General features: G+C 43.3%; 6 protein-coding genes across 6 annotated transcripts; 4 read left to right on the forward strand and 2 right to left on the reverse strand.

Annotated features, from left to right (window-relative positions):
* Positions 1-4482: 4482 nt before the first annotated feature.
* On the reverse strand, positions 4483-7318 carry EAF01_002470 (uncharacterized protein; the record flags this gene model as incomplete). The annotated part of the gene is made up of 4 exons (XM_038910723.1): positions 4483-5255; positions 5314-6999; positions 7060-7239; positions 7297-7318. 4 exons carry the CDS (start codon positions 7316-7318, stop codon positions 4483-4485), a joined length of 2661 nt encoding a protein of 886 aa, XP_038773645.1.
* Positions 7319-8618: 1300 nt separating this feature from the next.
* EAF01_002471 (uncharacterized protein) lies at positions 8619-9839 on the forward strand (the record flags this gene model as incomplete). The annotated part of the gene is made up of 5 exons (XM_038910724.1): positions 8619-8822; positions 8887-9011; positions 9064-9246; positions 9298-9433; positions 9483-9839. 5 exons carry the CDS (start codon positions 8619-8621, stop codon positions 9837-9839), a joined length of 1005 nt encoding a protein of 334 aa, XP_038773646.1.
* A 1335-nt stretch (positions 9840-11174) lies between these two features.
* EAF01_002472 (uncharacterized protein) lies at positions 11175-12261 on the forward strand (the record flags this gene model as incomplete). Its single annotated transcript, XM_038910725.1, has 1 exon — positions 11175-12261. The coding sequence occupies one exon, from the start codon at positions 11175-11177 to the stop codon at positions 11982-11984; it is 810 nt and encodes a 269-aa protein (XP_038773647.1). The 3' UTR covers positions 11985-12261.
* A 329-nt stretch (positions 12262-12590) lies between these two features.
* EAF01_002473 (uncharacterized protein) lies at positions 12591-13899 on the reverse strand (the record flags this gene model as incomplete). The annotated part of the gene is made up of 2 exons (XM_038910726.1): positions 12591-13660; positions 13713-13899. The coding sequence occupies 2 exons, from the start codon at positions 13897-13899 to the stop codon at positions 12591-12593; spliced, it is 1257 nt and encodes a 418-aa protein (XP_038773648.1).
* A 1446-nt stretch (positions 13900-15345) lies between these two features.
* EAF01_002474 (uncharacterized protein) lies at positions 15346-16835 on the forward strand (the record flags this gene model as incomplete). The annotated part of the gene is made up of 5 exons (XM_038910727.1): positions 15346-15520; positions 15593-15897; positions 15972-16093; positions 16170-16587; positions 16686-16835. 5 exons carry the CDS (start codon positions 15346-15348, stop codon positions 16833-16835), a joined length of 1170 nt encoding a protein of 389 aa, XP_038773649.1.
* Positions 16836-20974: 4139 nt separating this feature from the next.
* EAF01_002475 (uncharacterized protein) lies at positions 20975-25781 on the forward strand (the record flags this gene model as incomplete). Its single annotated transcript, XM_038910728.1, has 4 exons — positions 20975-21442; positions 21496-22139; positions 22242-24131; positions 24200-25781. 4 exons carry the CDS (start codon positions 20975-20977, stop codon positions 25779-25781), a joined length of 4584 nt encoding a protein of 1527 aa, XP_038773650.1.
* Positions 25782-25894: the final 113 nt, after the last annotated feature.

The raw sequence follows: 25894 nt of genomic DNA on the forward strand, positions 1-25894 counted from the left end.
CGTGAATTAAGCTCGCGTGATATCGCGAGTGTGGGACAAATGGTTCATGAAATTAAGGGCATCAGTGAACGTGTTCGCATTTTCCAATTATGGTGGTATCTTGGCGTATTCACCGTTGCTGCTCAAGGTTGTGGCTGAAAGCTGGGCGACACATTGTAACCTGCGTGGAATCTCCAGCTCCAGCTGGGGATGCAGGTGTCGCTAGACTGGGAGTTGTGGCTTGGCTAGACTCCCCCACCACTAAGATGCGTATATAAATTCATTCATTGCTATCCATACGTTCTATTTTACTGCTGACTCCCCCACCACTAAGATGCGTATATACATTCATTCATTGCTGTCCATACGTTCTATTTTACTTCTGACTACACAGAAGCTACGGATATTTATAAATTCACTCCATGCTTACAATTATACCTACTATGGCGGTTGATCGATCAACTTTACTATTTCACTAACAATTCTCCCCCCATGGGGAACGAACCCCAGTAGAGATCACACATAAAACTGCATACGGAACCTTCCAATCATATGCTTTTCTTTTATCATTTTTAGTTCTCCTAAGAAGAGATGTCAAGTAGATCCGTCTCATATCCGAGGTGTGCTGTAAGGTTAGTGGGTTGGAAATTTCTAAAATGGTGAAGAAGGGAATGTTGTTGATAGTAGATGAGAGGCGTCAGTTCAGTGAACAACCCCTTTTTGAGGAGCTCTGAACTATACTCCTCCCGCTTCAGTCCTTTAACCTGGAGAATTGCAGGAGGTCTAAGAGTTACAAAACATTTCTCAAGTGGGAGCATTTCTACTCATAAAGTTATGGATTAAATTACCTGTCCCAAGTTAGTCGCTCCTCGTCAATGAAATGCCAAACACGAGAAAGAGTGACGGAAATGATAATCGCAAAATTTTCTCTCACAACGAGTACCTGGAAAGGCCCTAGTCTCGGCATGATTACATGATTTGATTCAGACTTCTAGCACTGAGGAAGGCAGCGTTCGCCCTCTTCTGTAATGAATGAAGGAGAAGAGGGAAAGAAAGAGGAAGCAGAGAAAAGGAAAGAGAAAGGGCAAGAAAGAGAAAGAAAGCGGTTTGTGTTTTGCGTTTCGAATAAAGCACCCCCAAAAACAGTGCTTGCAGTAGCACAAACCAGAATCAAACACAGAATAAGATCCTCTGTTCAACTGGCTAACTCACCGTCTGACTACTCGGAAGAGTGGCCTACTCTATGTAGATCGATCATCACAAGGGAGAGTCTTTTATCAAATGAGCTGAGCCTAGGATGCCTTGGATTCTTTGCCATCCTTACAGTGCAATCTAGAAGAAGCGACAACCTGCTTCTTCTGAGGGTTCTCAGGTATGATACCACCAGGAAGCTTCTCACTTTCTCTATCTCACACCTTTGCACTTCTCATTTCTATCAAATAAAGGACAATCCCATTATTGTTGCATAATCCTCAACTCCTTCGTACGTTAATATGTTATAACTACTTATAACATCCTGTGATCCGATTCACATCAGCTCATTCCGATCAATTCTAGCTGCGCTTTCCGCATCCCTTGTAATGTCTTGAAAAAGCATCTTAAAATTCCACTAAAATATCTGGCCAAAAAAAAAAAAAACGAAGAAGAATGCTCCAGTGTCTCAACGGAGCACTTGAGCATTCGATTTATCAAGCCTGCACTCACCAAGTGGACGTACGAAGCTCGAAATTGAGGCAATGACACACGAATATTCACTGTACCGGTGAACAAGCTACACCTGCCCTCGGCATATTTTAGGATCAGTATAGAAATATCGTTTCTGTCTCAAGGTCACCCGGAAGCTCGATCTTTCGGGCCACCATACCGAAGAGCTGCTACCCCAATGGCGCGTGTACAATTTTAACGCTTTTAGGCTATAAACGGCAAAGTGTTCAGCAGGAATATGATACGTGAGATTATCGAAATGCCGAACTGCTGAAAGCATAGACTGTCTCCAAGAGCAATAAAGCGCCGTAAAGAATCATGTCATATCCTTGATTGGAGAAAGGAAGTCGAGTTCTAGTGAATTGATACCCGTCGCTGCAAATCCCACGAATAAACCCCATCCGAAGGTCACGCCGATGAAAACAGGAGTATATGTCATGAACCTTTTAGTTAGTGGGTATAATTCCGAAAGAATGGTTAAAGCTATACCATGAGCCGCGATTGATAGGATACAGCTTTGCATTAAGAACATCCAGGCGAACCACAGGAGTCCTGTGAGCAAGCAGACACCTTCCAACAAATGACTATTTGCAGACGTACGATAGTTGCATAATAAACCAAAGCTTGCAGGACAAATGGGTCGCTAAATCGTCGGCTAGCTAACCAGATGTCATTCAATACGTACCACTGTACCACTTTTGTTGGGGAAGCATGTCTATCCACTCAACTCTTGCAGACTTCGGCACATATCAAAAGTTTACATCGTAAGATTACATTCGCGCCAATACTCGATCTAGTATCACAAGCATACCAAAGAAGTCTGACTAATTGAGTATAAGTCTTTACTCAATTTTATCCGTTACCGCGGCATTCTTCATTTAATAAATCTTTATGGATCGGCAAACAAAACATACAATGAAATAGTGGAATCAACAAATTAGATTACTATAATTTCCACATCTGCTTCGCATAACCGAAATCCCCATTTTTCCGAGCAAAGATCGAGGATAGGTTCATTCTTCGTTACTAGTATCCCCCAATAACCTTACCCCAGCATTGACACGACCTAGATCCAAGTCCATCGCTTTCTCAACGCGGAATGGCGTCAGATATCAAAGATAGTCTATTGTCCCGTCGGCTACGATGAAGCTCAGATAACAAACCAGGCGAAGTTCAAGTCACCCTAGCGAGAGGATCATCATCAACGATGTCGGGGTATATGGATATGTAACACGAACGAAAATCACAGTACGGGTGGCCATCGGATCTGAATCATATCACATCCTTCAAGCATACAGTATCACAGATTGATCGATTCAATGAATACTACTTTTCTTTGAGGTGGGTGAGCCAAGTACCACGCCTCTTATCTGGAGTCTGGAGTTTCCACAAGCCAACTTGATAGATACACGTACTATTACCCCCAGTTCTGACTTGTATACAGGAATTATATTATCCATATGTACATCACTATAACTACACAAGCGCATACACCACCAGCACCTCTTCCCCTTATTAAAAATCCATTCCGTCTCCCGAAGTCCTTCTTTCGAAAAATATCCTCCCTCTACTGTAGCATAGAAGGGGCATTGCGCACTATATTCATGTTTCTATATCAAATATGTCAGATAACCTTCCTTCATCTTACAAATTACACACATCCCCATTATTCAGAACCCCCCCCCCCAAACCATCTATTATCATCTACAAAAAACCATAAAGATAGCAATAACTCTATCAACGTTTAATCCATCCCTCTCTTTCCATCTATCGCGGTGTACAAAATAAATCATCAAAGCAGATGACGTTATAACACTCATTATATACCAATCCCATCCCATCCCATCCAATCCAATATCCACATCTCCACGTGAAGATCAAGATCTTCATCTAGTTCGTCCAATATATATATCTACACCCACAGCAACTCTCATAATCACTACTAAACACCTAATGAATCCCCAAAAAATCTCTCGATAAACGATCAACAACACTAAGAAAAGAAGAAAAGAGAAAAATAAAAACTCGGAATCGATATCGACATCAAGATCGCGATCAAGATTGAAAGGAAATATATGCATATAATATATGAGTACCCATCACCACCAACTCACTAGAGCTTTAGATAATAGATACTACTCCATTCATCTCCCACCATCTACACAAGAAAAGAGCAATTACCCTTCAAATTTCGCCCCCATAATAACTCCTATCATAATTTTCACATCAAGAAACAATAACCCTCTCCGATCAAATTTTCCCTACCCATTTCTTTCCGTACCAAGACGCGATTTTCATATCAAGTTAACACATATACAGTACATTATACCAATTAACCCAATCCATCAAATTCCACTCACCACACAAAAAAATCTTCGCAATAATAAACTTCATTAATGATAAAATCCTACTACATTACAACAGATATTCGTTCACCTCCTTTTTGATCACTCTTTTCTCCTCCCATTCCCATCCCAATCATACCACTGCTGCCAATATTTATATTTAGTCCGCATATGTACTGTACAAACCCAAGCAACTCAAAACTCAAAACCCAAAACCAAAGACAAAAACGGTTATTAAGTAAGCCATATTGCTTTACCTTCCTGAGCGCACCAATATCATAAGATCATCTCAGTTTTCAAATACCGTATTAACATGGAAAGAAAGGAAGACAAAAAAAAAGAAAGAAAGGACCTTATTACAAAATCCCATATCCTACTCTCGATCATCAAAAACTCCGCACCGATGTCCAAGAGCCCCACCCGAAATTATATAAATATTAATACAACTCTCGGTCTAGATCTCCTCATGAAATCTGGGAGCTCTACCCGGACTAGTACTGGCTGCTCCATGAGATGAGAATGGTCTAGGCGGCGCTAGCTCGTCATCAAAGTTATCCATTGCCTCCTGAAAATCATCATCATCATCATCATCATCGTCTCCACTTGACTCGTCTTCTCCGCCCTTTGCTTTGTCACTGAATTCGCTAAGGCTACTCACATCATCTCCTTCTCTTATTTTACTTCTGCCTACTCTTTCGAATTCTTCTGGTTGTTGAGTAGGAGTAACAGTGGGGTTGATTCCGGGGACAAGAGCGGTAGCATTTGCAACGTCCCTTATACTTTGTCGACTAAGGGATGTCGTACTATTGTTGATACTTGCACCTGTGTAGGTATGACCACCCACAAATCCTTTCTCGTCTTTATTAGCGTTAGAATCTGAGAAGGATTTCGAGTGACGACCAGATATCCTTCCCATTTTAGACTTGAGCCAATTCTTCACCTTAGAGCCACTCTCAGAGGTTGGTGATGGGTTATTAGGTGAAATTTGTTGACTAATGTGTGCATCATCTGTAGCTCCAGAAACATGAGTACTATTTACGTCTATGGAAGTACGAATGGGTACTGGAGCTGGAGCCGTAGTGGGACGTTCAGATTCGCCAGGTACGGAGGTGGGTGAAGTTTTTGAAACTGGAGCACCTGGTTCGGATTTGGTGGTTGATTTACGACGTTCCTTCAGAGCAGCCTTCTCATCGGCTCTACGCTCCTTCTCTTCGTCTTTTTCTTGTTCTATATTATATATTAGTTTATAAAAATACACAGCCTTTATGAATTAGGAACAACTTACGCTTCAATTTCTTGGTGATTTCTTTCTCCTCTTTCTCTCTCATCTTAATCTCCTGCGATTTCCTCTTTCGAGTCTCTTCCTCAACTTTCAACTCAGCTTCTCGAAACCTCTTAGCCTCTGCCTTTGTGCTGATTTCATCCAATTGTGGCTGGATGATTTTAGCGGCGGCAGCATCAATCACACTCTGATCGACAAATTTTCCGCCACCGATATCGACTTTACCGAAATTCTCCATTCTGGCTTTACTCTGCGCCTGAGCAGCTTCGTGTGCTTTCAACTCCCATTCGGTGAGGAGAGATGGTGCAACCTTACCAGTATTTTTAAATACTTGTTTATCCATCTCGTGAATATCTTTATTGACATTACGCTTAGCTGCAGCGTGTAAAGCATCGCGATCTCGTTGTCGCTTTTCTTCGTCTACTTTAGAGATGCTGCTTGAGAATAAATTCATCTGAGCTCGGATTTTGTCAGACTGATGGCGATCCTCATCATAACTGGAAGCCCGACGTCTTGTCCGACCTCGCTTAGATAACTTCGAAGATATACTTGGAGTAGCTCCATAATAATCTCGATATTCACGATTTCGAATATCCTCGGTTGTCATTCTCGCCACCGACTCATTGGTGAGCTGCTGTGCTCTTGCTTGAAGATTATCAAAACGCATCGGTGTCGGTTCATCATCGCTATCCATAGAAAGTCTCCGCCGGCCGTGTGCTGCAGCTGCACCAGATTGCGCATTGGAAGTAGCAGGGTTTTGTTTCTGCTGTTGATTGTACATTTTTTTGGCCATGGCAATTGCTGAGGCTTTAAGAACATCTTCACGATTTTGGTCTTTGGGCAGCTCCGGCTCAAATTGGTCGACAGGCGGCTGAGACGTATACATTTCTCGCGGCATTGTTGTGAATGGCACCGATCCAACACTCTTTTCGAAGGTATTAGATTTTCGAACAGTGTTGGATCTATGAACAGCAACTGCAGCTTTCATGGCATTACTGGTCGTACTTGTTTGGCCAGGTTGAGTAGCTTTTCCAGCACCAATCTGAGATTTATGAACAGATTTTGCAGCTCTCAGAGCATTGCTTGCAGCATTAGCTTCATCCGGATAGGTTTCGGCAGAATAGGTAGGTTTTCCTGTATTATTCTGAGATTTATGAACAGACTTCGCGGCTTTCAAAGCATTACTGGCGGCATTGGCTTCGTCAGGGTAGGTTTCAAGTCTTTGAGTCTTCGCTGGTGTCGAATTTGCACGTTTTCTGCCGCTAGCCATAGCACCAGTCGCAGCCAAAAGGGAGCCCTGTCTTCCAAGAGCAGTGTGCCCATAATCCAACTGCGGTGATAATGTGTTTCCCTTCTTCATAGCTTGAGTGGCGGCAGTGTTTCCCCATGCTGTAGGCTCTGGTTGCCACATTTCGACACCTTCATTGGCTTTATGAGCCAACAACGCTGCTTTTGCGCCATGCGCACTTGCTTCTGGCTGCCACATAGGCTTCATTTTGTAATCCTTCGCCAAAATTGCAGCAGCAGACGCCGCAGCAGACGGATCTGGTTTCCAGTGTTCGAAAGTCTTTTGGTTCTGCCAACCTAAAGATGCTGCTGCTCCAGCTGCCGACTGACTCTTGTTCAATCCTGAGGAGGGGTAACTTGGTAAATCTCGGGGCTTTGCGTATTTGAGAGATGCTGCTGCACCTATTTGGAAAGGCTGTCAGCGATGCTATCATATCGTATGAAGTGGAATCAAATAATTACCAGCAGACGACAATTTGTTGTCGCTATCCAGAAATTCATAACCCGTTTTGGGCGTTTGATTGTTTTGATTCGTCACATAGAGAGCTGCTGTGGCAGCTTGATCTTCTAACTTATTGGAGCTTGTGCGCGTTGGGTGAGATTTGCCTTCTCTTGAGATTCCATTGGTTTCAATGCCTGTAGCTGTCGCACCGATTAGGATACATGCAGATCATGAATCAAACAATTGCTTCTACGCACCATGATTATCACTAGTCGACATGATTACACAATCTTCTTTCCCTTCTTCTTTGTTCTGCTGGTAGGTATAATTTGTTTCTAAGAATGCAAGCCGACAGAAACGATACTGAGCTTCCGTTATGACAATCAGCTCAAACAAGGACTCTAAGAAAGTGGGATAATGGAGGAAACGAATCGCAACGGGAATCAATTAATGTTGACGGATGTGTATCTTGTAACAGTCGCTTTCTTTCTGTCGTTCCTTGATGTGAAGTTGGACAACGATAGCTAGGAAACCTTGGAGCTTAGTAGTGACACATGCGGTAAACTTGGACACCTAGTATACCGACCGGTAGGTGGGATTTTGGCACAATACAATACCGGTATTGCTCTGATCGCTTTGTTCCGTGGTACTAGTCGAGTATTATAATATCGTATCTAACTGTGTATCGTCTAGGGATTTCATCATCTCTTATGATTGTTTCGATTTTCAAGATTCAGAGAGCAGGCGTAGCTGAGTTCTCTTAATCATCGATCAATCAAGCAAGCAAGAAACCAAGCTCTTCTGCAATCCCAAGAAGAGGGAATGATTGAAGGAACATGACGTAGGTTTGCGTTCAGCCACATTATAATACTCACTCGACATAATAATCAATACAAAATGCGCAGACTGTTCATCGTTAATCTTGGTTGAGGATAAGGTTGAGGTTTGCCGTCGCTGCTCCGATAATTTCATGAATTAGAGAAGAATCCATCCGAGAGAGTAGGTAGAGAGATATGTGTGTATGTATTGTATCGATGTACAACTGGGGTTATAGCTCTTGATTCACCGTATTTCCCCAGAGATGATGCAGAATGATTGTATTTCCCTCTTTTTTTAATTGAGGATCTCTTTCGTGATCTCCAGCAGGGATTTAAATTGCCAATAACTAATCAATACCAACCACACCGACGCACACAATCTTTCACGCCGTTTCCTTTTTCCTTGTTTTATCATATCGTTGTCGCTTGAAGTGATAACCTCATCTTTCTACACGACTACACGACTACATCAATCATAAGATACAACATCCATTCCGAAAACCTTACCTCTGTGAAATTCAAGAATTTTCTCCAGCAAAATCAAACATTTTGCATCATCTCCATTCCACAACTTCAACCCTTTTCTCTGTTTCCATCCAAAGGTATCGGAAGTAACGATCTGTTCAATATAACGGTACCAAACACGATACCTTCCTTCTTCTTCCAAGTCATCATCCATCCAGACCTTACCATCGACCGTAACATTGTTGTATCCCACGTCGTGCTCAACACTCTAACCTCACGATCCACCAAAGTTGACAATGGCCTCACGACCAAAAATAATGTATGATGGGCAGTTTAATAACATTCTGAATTTTCGTGATGTTGGGAAAACTATCAATGATTTCTTGGGGCGAGAGTATGTACCTACCCTCCAAAAAAAAAAAAACCATAAACAGATTGGAACTGATTTGTACCTTCAAGACTTATCAAAGAAGGTCGAATATATCGCTCTGCAAGGCCAGGTGTGTACATATTCATCAGGCTGTGGGCTCATTCATGTCATATCCAGGGAATCGGTCAATCTAGAGTGGTGAGCTCTGGCAAAGACGAATTATGTTGACGATTTACCCGGTAGACGATGCTACGATGGCAGACAGGCAGCGAATTAAAGATCATTATGGCATCAAAACCATCTTGGACCTTCGAACAGTGTAAGAGATCTAGCTAACAATTATCTGTTCCATCTAACCATAAGTATCACAGGACAGAACATGATAAGCAGGCAAAGAAACGGGTAGCAGATATGAGAGATTCTATTCTCATAGAATCAAACAGTGCACTAAATGAATCAGTGAAGATACCGGGAATCAAATATCTCGAGATCAACGTGAATGGAAAAGGGTTTGAGAGAAGTTTAGTATGGCAATTATCACCTTATAGTATCATGTAAGTTTTCACTTGTCTTGCTCGATATTGGCAGCTGACCAAAGCATATAGGAAATTGATTGGTCTGATGGGTTTGGGATATCGTTTGGAGGCCATCGGGATTCTAGGGCGACAGGTTTTGCAACCTAGAGGACTTATAGGATTGGGATACGATACGATTCATCACTGTGGTCCGGAACTTGCTTCAGTAAACCATCATCAGCCTTTTCTGAAACAACATATCTAACATATCCCAGGTTCTCAGGACTTACTGCTCTCCAGAAAATTATCCGATTCTGGCCCATTGTACGCAAGGAAAAGATCGTACTGGACTTACCATCGCCTTGATTCTATTCATCCTCGAGATACCCATAGAGGCCATATTACATGACTATCTCATGAGTGAAGAAAAATTACTCCCTGAGAGAGAATCTCGTTTAAAGGAAATCCATGAGATCGGTCTGAGTGATGATTTTGCTGGCTGTCCCGTGGATTTCATCGAGAAGATTTATAAGTATCTGGAAGACGCTTATGGTGGTATTGGAAATTATTTGACGACGATTGGTTTCACGGAGAATGAACGAACGGCTCTCGCACAAGAACTGAAGGCATAGATACGAATAGAAAAGGCTAGGCTTTTGGATCGGACCTATAGAGGAGATTAAAGAGGGTGAGTGTACACTAAAGTTAATGCTACTAATTCCAATGGCAGAAAATATATGTACGAGTATCATTTCGTACGGGCTGTACATGATTGACCGTCAAAGAATATCCGAAACCTCCGTAACCTTATATATGGAATATAAACTGTTCGATACTTGTAATCACATCTACGGTAATCAATATAATGAAACTTGTTATCATTATCTAATTCGAAACGCTCGTGTTGATATCATTAATCAAATCAGAATGAATTGTCTCGACGAGTATGTCACTCGAGTATTGGTTGATGAATGTGATGGGATATAGAATGCACACTCCTTAATCCTTTATTAGGTGGGTAACCTTAAACTTTACTTTTATCGGATGCGGCGTTTCCATAGTGGTGGCGATGTTCATCCGAATGAATAAAATTAGGTGATTTGATTTGATTTCATGTCTTTTTGTGTTGGAACTGATGTTATACTATTATCCTTGACTCTGTTATATAAGATGGCAAGTGCTGTTTTATTAATGATAGAAATCTTCAGATGAGATGAACTAGGTACTCATAGCAGGTCCCAAGCATCCAAAAAAACAATGATAAACATCAAGACGATCCATATCTAACGATTCCTCCCTCAATCCTCCCACATCACATCACTCGTCGTAAATCTCCTAATTCCTCGACGCCATCATTATCATCCCTAACTGTACGTAGTACGTACTTACCAACATACCATACAAATCAAGCCTTTCCTTCCTCTGCCCGAGAGTGGAGAAATAGCATAACCCATAACATAGTATACGTGCCGGCCCCATAACATCCCCTCCAGGATCCTGAAACAAGGAAACATTTTACGAGAAATTGAAATAAACAATACCCCAGGAAACGGATTCCAGGACTCTTTCCTCGGCGTTAATATATGTATGGGAATTTTTGGGGGACATGCTGCTAGGTGGAGAGTGTCGTGAATGATGGGATCGTCGGGTGTTTTAAGGAGTCAACAGGGCTGTGGAAGTATCCACTGGGTTGATGGTGATGTTGATGTGATGGATTAATTGGTTGTGGAGTATCTATATATGAGAAAGAGTTCTTCCCATCTTCTGGCCCAAAAACTTTTGGAAATATCTGCACAGGTTTGCATTCATTCATTTTTGAGTACTGTTTCTCTCCACCTTCATTCATTCACTGATTTATTTTTGCTCGCTTTCACATCCACACAATCTCTCTCTTTTACACATTCATCTATCAGAACTGTTGATCAACTTTCAACCATTCGTACACACTTCATCCATTTCTAAACAAAATGAAATTCACAACCACAATTGCCCTAAGCGGTCTCATCGCTTCCTCCCTCGCCGCTCCCTCCCGACCCAATCAAGCCCGCGGTCACCGCAGCCACACCCTCCAAAAAAGTCAAAAAGCAGGAGGATTTGCCCAACCTAGCGGTGGTTTCCCAGGAGGCTTTGGAGGTTTTGGAGGCCCACAAGGTGGTCGGGCGAGACCCACCGGTACCTCTTCTGGATTCGGCTCTGGATCCGAGTCTCAAGCTGCTGCATTAGCTGCTACAAAACCAACTGCTAGCGGTAACTCTGGTGCTGTAGTACCCCCAGTCATCGCAACACCTATTGCATCTAGTGCCGCTACCTCCAGTACCTCATCTGCCGCCATCAACATTGCCAATTCCTCCACAACATCCACCTCCACCTCCACCTCCAAAGCAGTCACCGTGCACCCCGACGACGAATACAACGTCTCCTGGGCCGGCGCCGTTCTCGACGACGGCGGCTCCACAATCTACACCGGCGTGTACACCGAATTCGTCGTGCCCACTCCCCAAAAACCCACGCGAGGCGAGACCTCCGCCGAAATCTGGACCGTCTCCTCCTGGGTGGGCATCGACGGGTACGAGCAAAGCAGCGAGTGTGCCGGACTCTGGCAAGCGGGAGTCGACGCCTCGATCGATCGTTCCGGGAAACGAACCTACGACGCCTGGTACGAATGGTATCCCGCGAACACTCTCGAGTTTGCGCTGCGCGTCACGGCGGGCGACACCATCGCGGTGAATCTGACCTACTCGTCGTTCACAAAGGGGAACCGTCACGATGGAGAATAAATCGACGGGGAAGTCGGAGACCAAGACCGTGACATCGACGGATCGGCTGTGTGGACAGGCGGCGGAGTGGATCATGGAGGATCTGAGTATCTGTGGGTCGACGACCGGATTGGCAAATTATGGGAATGTCACGTTTAGTAATGCGTATGCGATCACGAAGGAGGGAAAACGGGTGGGTCCTACCGGTGCGAATATCGTGGATATTAAGACGACTTCGAATGAGATCTTGACGAGTTCGTCGGTTACTGAGGATAGTGTTGTTGTGGCTTATGTTTAAGCGTGTGGATGAAGGAGTGGATGTAAGATATTGAAACAATCTTACGGTTTGGATATGGAATTGATTCTGATACGGGTAGCTCAACGCCATAATGCCAAGGATATTTATTGGTTGCAAGCCCTAACTCACAAGCTCTTTTATTCTTTGTACATATATATAAACGCTTGAATATCGAGTCTAATCTAGAACTCTGATCTATGGATACAACCCCACGTAACGCCCGCTAAAGATTCCAATGATCCTACTCCTGCATTCTGCAAACACAGTATCCTCCACACCTATATTCCAAGCCCGCCCTTCGAGTCGATATAACATAAAACATTCCAATTTCATCCCCAAGTACGAGCCCACATACTGCTAGCTAGCCCCGGCAATCTTCGCAAATCCTCATCCACACTCGTTTCTCGACTTCTTGTCGTAGGGAGAGTCTCGGTACCATCGTTTACCGATTCCCTTCTCGACAACAGCGGTCTCCTCGAATCATCTAGTGGAGACAGTGGTCTCATGGTACTTCTCCACTCTGCTCTGGGAAGTCCAAGTATCGTTCCCACGCCCATAGCGTGACCCATTGCTCTCACAATCGAATAATCACTTTCCGATTCAGTTCTACCTGGAGTGTTATTGTCTCTAGTCGTTGGCGCTGTTATTTCTGCTCTTGGCATCCCAATCACAGATCCGATACCTGCGGATACTCCTACCGCTGCAGCCACGGAGTTAGTAGTTTGTCTCTGTCTCCAAGCCGCATTTAAATTATGACGACTTGTATAATTCCAGTTGCGCCATCTAGGATTAATTGGTGGTCGAGTGAGCTGAGAATTTTGATTATTGCGAGGTCGATGTGTCAAGTCGTGTGTTGTAATATTGGCTTCATAAGTGCGACGTGTGGAATCTGGCTCAACTGCGGTAGAAGTAGGGGTAGCTGGATGACCGTGTATAGTAGTACTAGGTCTAACAGGAGGTGAACGAGCAACCTCCTGAGTGTTTTCCCCGGGTACTAAAAGCTCAGCTTCATCCAAGTGATTGTTCGAATGACCGAATCTAGCGTTCCATCTTTGTAGTTCGAATGGAGTGGTGATTGTAATAGCGTTGAGAGATATTGATCGAGCGATAGGATGACTAGGTGCCATGAGTTGCATAGCTGCTAGGGAACTCTGTGACTCGGTTGAGTGAGAACGCTGTCTTTGTTGGGCACGATGGGTCGATCGTGGTGGATCGAAGGGGAGGATAATATTACGGCACATAGGACAATTGTCCTTCTGAAGAAGCCAATGTCCCAAACAGGTATACCCAAATTTGTGATTGCAAGGCGTGACGACTATGGAACCTTTATGTCCGCCATTGAATTCCAAGGGATCGGGACAAAGATCGTTCCCATCTGCATCAACTTTGACTTCTTTGACTGCAGAAACTCGTTAGCATGATTTCTGTATGTAAAGATGAAAACTCCTCACAGCTCTCGAAACAAATGGGACAAGTCTCTCCTTCGTCTTCATAATCCCTTTCCCAGGTTTTCAAAGCAGGCACAACCCTGAAAATGCGATTCTCTTTATCAGATACCGTTTGATGACGTGTTTGCGACATAATGATTGGAGTGAGAGGCACTGGTTGTTGTGCGGAAGATTGGATATTGCCAGCCATATCTATACTCGGGAAGTGCTTTGAACTCAGATATTTTTAAATGCTGTGAGTGTAAGAATGCTGTTTTCGACTCTCTCAAACTAGTCAAAAGAATGTAAGATATTTTTGAATAAGAGTATGGCCAAAAATATCGAAATAAGAGTGTGTTATGGTTTGAGAGAAGTATGAATTCCAGAGACATGAGAGTGGTGAGGAGGGTAATCATCTGCACCTTCCGAGTTGAGATTCATGTATCATGATTGCCATTCTGCTTCAAATGTCACACTTTCCCTATCTCAATTCACACGATACTATAACCATAGCTCTTAGCCTGACATGACAGTAAAGGCATCGCAAGTAGACGAAAATAGAAGCGCACATCAGAATACAAGCTAGAAAGAGTGTTCAATCGTCGAGTTCTGATTCAGATATTGAAACACATTATCGCATTCTTGACAAAAGAACTTGGAGGACATCTAACTGTATGTTTCTAGTTTATCAAATTGTGTGCAAACAAAGTGATCTTTCCATCGATGAAAGTTGAATTTGTTCACTGAACAGCAACTCTCATTTAGAATTCGGTGTACTTGATTTTGGATTGTGGTCCATCAAATCTCCCACATGTCAGATTTGTAAAATATGAAAATATCTAGATAGTCCACTTGGAGTAACAAGATAGCTCCAACAAATGCAGAACAAATGAAGGAAACAGATGTTCTCGAAAGGCTTCAAATTTCTGACCATTCAACCAACACAGCATGTGACTTTTCCATCTCCAATCTTATTGAGCACCGTTGGATGTAAAGATATTATAAATTTTCATTAACAGCCTATAATCAACATCAATAAATTGTCTTTGCTCAAGCGAGATTACAAAATTCGAGTTGAGATTCCTCAATTGTGTGTTAGGAGAAAAGTGACCATACGGTACCAAAACCATTCCCGAAGTAATCCCATCTCATCCCATCCCATCCCCTCCCCTCCCCTCCATCTCATCCTTCCAATCTGATTTCTAATAATCGCATTTCCATTGCATCCCTCACTTGCATTCCCAATCACACATACGAAAACTCCACCACTCCCACGATAACCCAGCCGCACAACCTATAAAAAGTCTTCGAAACACAATTCACATAGACAAACATGCGGGGTAAATCGCGTGCTGCATGAGGGGTAGAGGATATGCGATGGAGATTGGTGAGATGGCTCGGGGTTAGATGATGTGATTATGATAAACGTTTTGAAACATCCGAATGAATGATAAGAGTTGATGATACAATATCTCGGTATGGATGATGTTAGATGTATTTACATCGTGCTGGGTTGAGGATTGCGGCATCCGCTGTGCATATATAATCTGGGTATCCCTTATGTGTATCAGATATTCTTGTGAAGAGTATAGGAATTGATATATCTTCTTCTTCTAGAATTTGGCATACTGCAATAAAATACTAGATAATACAAACCATGGCTCCATCAGCAGCCCAAGATCTTGCCATTCACCCGTCAGCTGCGATCAAAGATCTCGCTTCTCCTTCCAAAGCCACCTTACCTCTGCCTTCGAACGCACGAGCAAGCTTAGAAAAAGCCGGAATCGATCTCTCAGACGGGTATCCTACTCGTCCGGGTCGTCCTTTATATCGTGTGTTCTCATCCTTTATCTTCGTCCACCATGTCGAATAATGAGCCAAACTAACCTCCCCTTCCACAATAGTCCAAGACGTCCTCGCCATCCGCAATACACCACGGGAGCATTACGATGCCGGATCCCGGGCCGATAAATCGAAGAGAAACCTGTTTGATACTATCCACAAGAACCACGGAAAGATAATTGATTTAACCAAAAACATCGGAACGGAAATAAGTGGGATTCGTCTTGATGAGTTAACGGATGAGCAGAAAGATGAATTGGCATTGTTGGTTGCAGAGAGGAGTGTGGTCTTCTTGAGGGGCCAAGAAGGATTGAGTCCAAAAGTACAAAGGGATTTGGGGACTTGGTGGGGTGAAGTTGAGGTTCATGTATGTTTGTTTTATGTTCTGGATCATGGTGGTGAAAATCGAGATAGGATATGTGCTGACGATGTGATGTGTAGCCACAAGTTCCCCATGTGCCAGGACTTCCTGGTGTATCGGTGATGTGGCCTGCCTTGCAAGCCCGTGAAACTTCAAGAAAAACTGATTTCAGAAACCCAGGAGGTGCGAGTCGATGGCATTCGTAAGTTTTTCTCATTCTTCTCTCGACTCACTCGAGGCTATTGCGAGGACACATCACTGACATGAAGATAATAAAGAGATTTGGTGCACGAACTTCATCCCGCAGGAATAACCCAGCTACACAATGATACCGTTCCAGAAGTCGGAGGTGACACACTCTGGGCATCGGGATATGCAGCTTACAGTAAACTTTCTCCTGAATTCCGCACAATCATTGATGGGAGACAGGCCATATATGTGTCGGCGCATACATACCTCGATCGAGATGATCCAACTGCGGGACCAAAACATATTGAACGCGTTCATCCTATTGTGCGTGTACATCCCGTCACAGGATGGAAAACATTGTGGGTGAATAGGGCGATGACAAAATCGATCGTCGGATTTGACAAGGCGGAGAGTGATTTGATTTTGGGATATTTGTACGATGTTTATGAAAAGAATGTGGATATTCAAGTCAGATTCAGATGGACTGCTGGGACGAGCGCTATCTGGGTAAGTCTCTTCAGAGGACTTTTTAGTCTCATTCTGAATGAAGTCGATATTGAAGTTGAAGGGGGTGTAAGCGAATAGATGCTAATGATGTTGAACAGGATAACAGAAGTACAATCCATAACGCGAGCTGGGACTATGAGGGAACTGAGGAGAGACATGGGACGAGAGTTACCAGTTTGGCAGAAAAGCCTTACTATGAGGAGGGAGCAAAGTCTAGACGGGAGGCTTTAGGATTGAATGATGACTAGATTGGAATACTGATGTTTGTTAGATTTATTTGAAGCGCGAAGCGTTCCGAGCGATCTTTTGAATTAGCAGCTTCGTAGAGTGGTAGGTAGAAAGATCGTTGAACCAATGACTAGGTCGCCAGCTATCTCGAGGCTATATTGATGAATGCTTGCTAGATAAACACATTAGATAAGATGAATCCCGCGAGGCTTATCTCGTCCAGTGTCGAATTGGATGCCAGAACAACGCTACTCAAAACATAGACTCCACTTGTGGAGCTGTGATGTGATGGTTACTCTTTTCGGCACAAATACAGCGTCCGCCCGCTAAACATGACAGACAATAGCCCTGCAGTGATCATTTTTCACGGCGTAGTGCCATCAACATCTGTCATGAAAAGAATATTTGAGACCATGAAGTACTTTCCCGGTAGACCAATCATCTGACAAATATAATCTGGTATGCAAAGCAAGCAAATCCTTTGTTGATTGGACGGTGAAGAGACGAAGACGTACAGGCGGGGGGTTCGAAGGAGATATCTTAAATCCATCCGAATCGATGACATTCACCGCTTCTTGTTTGGAAGAGGATTATCAATCACGATCACTACGATTTCGAATGGTTGGTCGATCTTTTGATCTCCGAGTTAGGAAGGTAAAGAAGGAGAGAACAGAAGCTCCGGGCCGTACATATCACGTGATGATATATATATATATATATATATAACGTGATTTATCAGTGTGCGGGTCATATCAGTGTGCGGGTCATTTTCACCTCAATTCACTCTTTCAAACTCATATTATTCAACAACCATTGAATCAATTGATTAAAACTATGAAAATTATAATAATCTAGGATCTATTATATTATCTTGACAAGTTCTTGCATTATGTCCGGTCTTTCCGCATTTACTACAGCATCGACTAGAAGATGCTTCTTCATTAGAATTCCTCCCTTTTTGACGCTCGTCGCGTTGAATCTGAATATCAACCTCTTGTTGAGATAATATATCAAGAGCTTCTTGCCCAGTAAGTACTCCTCCTTGACGCAATTGGGTTTTTTTCGCACGTCGACGCTTGCTTAATGCCTCATTTGCTGCCCGAAGTGTACGGATCTCTGCACTTAAAAGTGTATTCTCATGAGCTAATCTCTCTGTGCCTTTAGCTAGAGCTAGTACAGTCTCAAATATAGGTGTAGGAGAGCTTGATTGATGACGATTGATTCGAGATTTAACTAATGTTGATTGAGAAAGAGCTTCCGTAGGATTGTAAGAAGTTTGAGAGGTCCAAAGGTCTAAATTGACAAAAGGAGAAGGACTAGATATATATATTCGAATATCTAATTTTGAGAGTACTATTTCAGGATTAAAGGGGATTAATCCTGTTCCTCGGAATCCAGATTTCATATTCTGATTCGTGATCGATCGTTGATATGCAGTTTTGAAAGCTGTAAAGAATTCGACCTTTGAGATATGATTGATATGTGCCCTTATAAACCCCTCAATTTGAGTACCATATTCTTGTTTTAACCTATTAAAACATCCGACATCAAGTGATTGAGTTAAATAACTTGAATACAGTGGTAGGCATACACATATAATATCATTCTCCTTGCAATATAATTGAAAAGGTATGGATTCATAGCTTTCGTGTCCGTCTAGCACCAACATTCGGTATTTGCCTACTCTGCAATCCTTTGTATGTTTATCGAAGTGTTTTAAACCATTCCAATCCTGTCTCATTGTTCGTCCACCCATTGCTAGTAGGTTTAATAGCCCAATCTGCAGGAAGATCGGTTTCCGTATACCAATTGGAAAGATGCACCTGTCCTTGAACCACCAGGAATGGAGGTATGATTTCCCCTACACTACTACCGCATATGATCGCTGTCGCCCATTCCCTATTGCCTGGTTGTACTGCTTTACTCCTACCACTCCTCCCAGCACTAGTAACTACCATACCAGCATTTATAACTCCCATCATAAAGCCTGTTTCGTCGAAATTCCACATATCGCAATCTTGTATACCAAATTTCGCTTGCATATTCGATATAAGACGAAACCACTTTCGAATAAACTCAGGATCCTCGCACAAAGCTCTTTGAAAGTCATAAACACGACTAAAACGCGTCTTTAATTCTTTATGACGCTTTACGAATCGATGCACCCAGAGCTTTCCAACCGCTTTTCCACCTCTCGATTCAAGAATATGATTCGCCATATCTTCCACCCCTTTAAGTTTAGGTGGAAAACCTCTCGAATCCATATCAAGAATATATTGAATAATGATCTCTTCTTCTAATTCTGTAAGTTTATGGGTTTTATGTCGATATTCTGTACGAGGGGTAAAACCGTCTATTCTACGCCGTAGTGTTGTACGTGGTATATTATACATCGTAGCAACCTTTCTAACACTTAGTTTTTTGTCTTTATGAATAGCATCGATAGCTAGGAGTATACGGGCTTCTTCATTATTCGAATGCATCGTGGGTTGTTGATAAAACGCGTGTTGAAATAAAAGGGTGCAAATTGAGGTGAAAGTGGGCCGCATGATGATATGGGCCGCATGATGATAAACCACGTTATTGTGTTTAACATCTCATCTTCCTTTATTTCACACGGGAACGAGCAAAATTGTGTATCTCACTCAACCTGTCAGATGAAGGAAATCAACGGGTCACACAGCAGAAGGAACGAAACCGATGAGTCGAGTATAGGAAACAACTAGTTATTGGATTGAGATTGTGATGCTTTGAAGATGCTTGGCTGATCTAGGCACTTGTGATGGCGATATGAGGTCCCGATGCCCGATATTGATGATCTGGGGAAGAGATGGGTCTTGTCAGTTGCCCGTCTTGCAGAGGCGTCGAGTAAGCAAACGTGTATATCAAACCGAGCGGATGTATTCAGCCACTTTAGGTTAGAGTTTTTTCATGATGAAATGCTCGAGAAATGCTTGTATGGAAGATCACCGATGCGGCAGAGGTGAGATTTGGACCGCGCCTGTGTGCTCTCGTTCACTCACTGCACGGTACTTGGGATGCGATGATGTATGGACTTTGACTTTGAAGCGTGTGGAAGGTTCAATAAATTCTCAGTCTAATAATAACAATAATAATAATTAATTAATTGTCGCTTTTTCGACCGAGCGTCAGAGTGCGTTCAATTACAGTTCCGCGGGATAAAGTCAATTAGATGAATTTCTGAAAGTAACGGTGGAACGGCATCGGATTAGCTTTTTCCAAGGTTTAATCAGCTTAAGCTTTGAACGGCGGGTGGATCATGGAGCGGGAAGAATGCTTCTTTTGTGTGGAGAGAGAGCCCCTCCCATCACGCTCTTTTGTGTACTTTTCGGCAACACACACAACGAGATAGATAGAATAAATACAAGAATGATTCTCCATTGACTGGTGCACCAACCAGTACGGAAGGGAAAGATTGTGTGTGAATTGTCAGCCGGCCCACGCAGGTTCCAGGGCTGACTGTCCTCAACAAAGATGAGGCTCAGAAAAGAAGACACATCGATGTACCTAACTTATATTAACGTTAATTATAACTATCATGTAATAAATGACTAATCAGTAATTGCTTACATCTACATCTACATCACATATTGAAAGAATTGTCCAATGAACCTACTACATACTCGGGTGTCATCTCGGGGTTCACAAACACCGATTGGTTCACATTGGTTCGCTCACCTCCACCCACACATGCTTTTCCGTCTACTCGTATCCCATGCTGCTAAGGTTATCTACGGTCCCGGAGTAAAGTTCCTTCGGTTCCTTCTTCGAAATGCTGTGTGTGTATTGGTAATCCACCTATGAACGGATGGATCTATTACCCTAATACTCTGGAAGGGGAAAGAAAAGAGAAAAAGAAAAAAAGAAAAAAAGAAAAAGAAGAAAAAAAAAAAAAAAACATGCGACTGGTACTCCCATGCATCTTTTGCCCATGTTCATTCTCATCTCACTGATTACCTATCACATCCTTGTCTAGATCCAATGGGAAAAGATGCTACCCTCTGATCGCGTTCGGAGGCGGCGACCGAATAAATGATAAGATGTACCACGGTTTCCCCTCAACGACATTTTGTTTTGCCATTTATGATCACGCACACAACATATCCTCTGGTCGCATCTGTTCCCAAGAAGCTTCAACATGGCAGATCCGCCTGGTCACGAGAGAGGACTCGCCCCTTCGGACCCTGCAGCCGCATTGGAAGATATCAATCATGACGCACCACGAGATGAAGATGGATCTGATAGGGAGTACCTGGAACAGCATGGGGAACTATCCACTCATCAAAATTCACTCGATGCTGGGAGTCGCGAGAAGGAATACATGGAAATCTCGAGTCCAAAGAATGTGGATAGCCATTCATCTGAAGGCGAGATTGACCAGGAAAAGAGACCAGAAATGAAACAGGTTCAAAGCTATGCCACATCTAACAGTGCCTTAACGAGGGCAGAATCTCATATAGATGATGCCGTTGTCAAGAAGACATGGTACAATCCATTGAGGTGGAGTGCCCCTCCTCCCGTTCCAGAAAGTCGGATGCCGTCGAAGGAATACACAGCTTCCTTCTTTTCTTTACTATACTTTCAATGGATGGCACCTATAATGGATGTGAGTTCTCCATCTGAAGGAAGTTAAGCGCCTGTGATGCTAATAATTTCTAGGCTGGATATCGACGGCAACTCGAGCATAACGATATCTGGACGGTGAACCCCACTCGAAGTGTAGACCTTCTATCGGACAAGTTGCAAGCATCTTTCAAGAGAAGAGTGGCGAATGGAGAAAAACACCCTCTGCTATGGGCAATGCACGAAACGTTTAAGTTTGAGTTTTGGGTAGGAGGAGTTTGCCAATTTACATCCAACATCCTCCAAGTCATATCACCATTCACATTACGATACTTGATCACTTTCGCTTCGGACGCATACATAGCAGCACAGGAAGGATCTCCAGCGCCTAATATTGGAAAAGGATTAGGACTTGTGTTTGGCATCACTATAATGCAGATGTTGCAGTCCCTAGGCACCAATCATTTTATATATCGCGGAATGATGGTTGGAGGACAATCGAGAGCCGTCCTTATCTCAGCCATCTTTGAAAAGGCCATGAAGATCTCTGGACGAGCCAAGGCTGGCGGACGTTCAATCAAAAGTCAAGAAGAGGAGAAGGATGCCCAAAAAGCTCAAGATCTGGTTGAACAAGCTAAAGGCAAGAAAGGCAAGAAAAATTCCAAACCAATTGGTCCCAAAGGTGGAGTACCAGATGCTGGACGTGGTGTATCAGGTGATGGCACTGGATGGGCAAATGGGTAAGTTTGAATCTCTACGTGATCCATCGAGCATAACACGACTATATCTACTTGATGTTCCCTTTACCCTTTACGTTTATACTTACATGTTTGAAATTTTAGTAAAATTGTAAATCTTATGAGTACAGATACGTACCGTGTAGATCAAGCCAGTGGCATGTTTCACTTGATCTGGACAGCACCCATATCTTGCATCATCACCCTCATACTACTCCTCATCAATTTGACCTACAGCGCCCTTGCAGGATTCGGGCTGCTAGTCGTTGGACTGCCCTTATTAACTAAGGCAGTGAAGAGACTATTTGCGAGAAGAAAGGACATCAACAAGATAACTGATCAAAGAGTAAGTCTCACACAAGAAATTCTTCAGGCAGTGCGATTTGTAAAGTACTTCGGCTGGGAGACAGCATTCCTTGACAGACTTGCTGCAATCAGGAACAAAGAGATTCGCTCTATTCAGATCTTACTAGCGATCAGAAATGCCATAAACGCTGTCTCCATGACTATGCCCATCTTTGCGTCGATGATAGCTTTTATCACCTACAGTTTGACGGATCATGGGCTAAGCCCAGCACGTGTGTTCTCGTCGCTTGCTCTATTCAACTCATTGCGATTGCCGCTAAATCTACTACCCATGGTCATCGGGCAAGTTATTGATGCTTGGTCATCGATCTATCGCATTCAAGAATTCTTACTCAGTGAAGAGCAAGAGGATGATGCTAAGCCAGACCACGAAATAGAAGGAGCGATAGTCCTAAAAGGCGCTGACTTTACTTGGGAACGGACAGCTACTCAAGATTCGGAAAAGGCCGGGCCTCCTGCAAAGAAGCAGACGAAGGCTGAGGTTAAATTTGAAAAAGATGCCAAGAAACAAGTGGCCAAAGATGAAAAGGCCGCTGATAGATCCCGGTCAGATTCATCTCCAACCGACAAGGATATTTCAAACAGCGAGGGTACTTCAAACAACGACGGCACTCCTCTCGATGATGCAAGCACTGTCAATGGTGACGAAGAACCATTCAGTTTAAAGAATATGAATTTCACAATTGGCAGAAATGAGCTGGTAGCTGTAATAGGTGGAGTTGGAAGCGGTAAAAGTTCTCTGCTTGCTGCTCTCGCAGGTGACATGCGGAAAACAAGAGGAGAAATGACTATGGGAGCTGATCGAGCCTTTTGTCCACAATATGCATGGATACAGAATGCGACTGTCAGAGACAACATACTATTCGGAAAGGATATGAACAAATCGTGGTACAACAAAGTCATCGATTCTTGTGCTTTGAGGCCCGATTTAGACATGCTCCCGAACGGCGACCAAACCGAAATTGGCGAGAGAGGTATCACTGTATCAGGAGGTCAGAAACAACGAATGAATATCGCACGAGCCATCTATTTTGACGCTGACTTGATTTTGATGGATGACCCGTTAAGCGCTGTCGATGCACACGTTGGTCGTCACATTTTCGACAATGCAATCATGGGCTTATTGAAAGACAAAGCTAGAATTTTAGCCACTCATCAACTATGGGTACTAAATCGTTGCGATAGAATTATATGGATGGAAGAGGGCAAAGTTCAAGCGATTGACACATTCGGTAACCTCATGAACAACCATGCTGGTTTCCAGCAGCTCATGGAGACAACTGCAGTTGAAGAATCACAGGAGCCAGAGGCTGAGGAAGAAGGTATCGTAGTGGAGAAGAAAGCTGAGAAAAAGAAGCACAAAGCACCTGCTTTGATGCAAGCCGAGGAGAGATCCGTCAAGAGTGTTTCATGGACAGTTTACGCCGATTATGTCCGGGCTTCTGGTAGTCTCTTGAACGCACCAATCATTTTTTTGCTACTCCTTCTTTCACAGGGTGCAAATATCGCCACCAGCTTGTGGTTGTCATGGTGGACAAGCGATAAATTTGGATACTCCACTGCTGTGTATATTGGAGTGTATGCTGCGCTTGGTGCTAGTCAGGCTTTGCTGTTGTTCTTCTTTGCTTTGTAAGTTTTTTTTCCTTTTGAGTTTTCTTCCTTTCGAAACGGAGTATTCGCTAACCACCCCAAATCAGATCCCTCACAATCCTCGGAACAATTGCGAGTAAGGTGATGCTCAGCAAAGCCATTACAAAGGCACTCCGAGCGCCCATGTCCTTCTTTGACACCACTCCTCTGGGTCGCATCACCAACCGCTTCTCAAGAGATGTTGATGTTATGGACAACAATCTCACTGATGCTATACGCATGTTCTTTCTAACTATGGCTATGATTATCTCGGTCTTCGCCTTAATCATTGCCTACTTCCATTATTTTGCTATCGCTTTGGCGCCTCTTGCACTTCTCTTCATATTTGCAGCCGGGTATTATCGCGCATCGGCACGAGAAATGAAGCGATTCGAATCAGTCTTTCGATCAAGTGTATTTGCCAAATTCAGTGAAGGACTTTCAGGAACAGCTACTATTCGAGCATATGGACTACAAGATCGATTCATTACTGATTTGAGAAAGGCCATTGACGAGATGGACTCTGCCTATTTTCTTACGTTCTCGAACCAGCGATGGTTATCTACTCGTTTGGACATTATCGGAAATCTGCTTGTTTTTGTAACGGGTATCCTAGTCATCACTTCTAGATTTTCCGTGGGACCATCGACTGCAGGATTGGTATTGTCTTATATTCTTTCTATCGTTCAGATGATTCAATTTACCGTTCGCCAACTAGCGGAAGTCGAGAATGGAATGAATGCCACGGAACGTATCCATTATTACGGTACTTCTTTAGAGGAAGAGGCACCATTACACACAATAGATGTTCGCCCTACATGGCCCGAGAGTGGTGAGATTGTCTTCAACAATGTCGATATGCGGTACAGAGAAAGTCTTCCGTTGGTATTGTCTGGCCTATCAATGCACGTAAAAGGTGGCGAGCGAATTGGGGTGGTTGGTCGTACGGGTGCTGGTAAATCAAGTATCATGTCTACTCTCTTCCGACTTGTTGAGATTTCCGGTGGTTCAATCACTGTTGATGGTGTAGATATCAGCAAGATTGGACTTCACGACCTTCGATCTCGTCTTGCTATTATCCCACAAGATCCTACGCTATTCAAAGGTACTATCAGAAGTAATCTGGATCCTTTCGGCCAACACAGTGATTTGGAACTTTGGTCCGCATTGCGACAGTCTGATCTTGTGGCCTCAGACTCGAATCTCGAAGACGAAGTCACAGGGCGTATACATCTGGATTCTGTAGTCGAAGATGAAGGATTGAACTATTCGCTAGGTCAAAGACAACTAATGGCACTTGCACGTGCTCTTGTCCGCGGTTCGCAAATCATTGTTTGTGACGAAGCTACAAGTTCTGTTGACATGGAAACGGATGAGAAGATTCAAAGAACTATTCAAGAGGGTTTCAGAGGCAAGACGCTTTTGTGTATTGCTCACAGACTTAAGACCATCATCGGATATGATCGCATTTGCGTGATGGATAAGGGTACAATTGCAGAATTAGATGAGCCGGTTAAGCTATGGGAGCAGGGAGGTATCTTCAGGGCCATGTGTGATAGAAGTGGCATCCGAAAAGAGGATTTTGCAAGGGCGGCAGTTCCGACCGGGATCACGAAAATCGAGCAGGGGGTTAATGTATTGACATATTAGTGGGTGATGTATGTATGATGACGAAAGATGGCAATGTTATATGGTATACATGCATTTAATGTGCATTTTCGGGCGTTCGGGAGAAAGATAAGATGAGCAAGCATTTGAGAGTT

Source organism: Botrytis porri (assembly GCF_014898465.1).
Source record: "Botrytis porri strain MUCL 3234 chromosome Unknown BPOR_003, whole genome shotgun sequence".
Taxonomy (NCBI): domain Eukaryota; kingdom Fungi; phylum Ascomycota; class Leotiomycetes; order Helotiales; family Sclerotiniaceae; genus Botrytis; species Botrytis porri.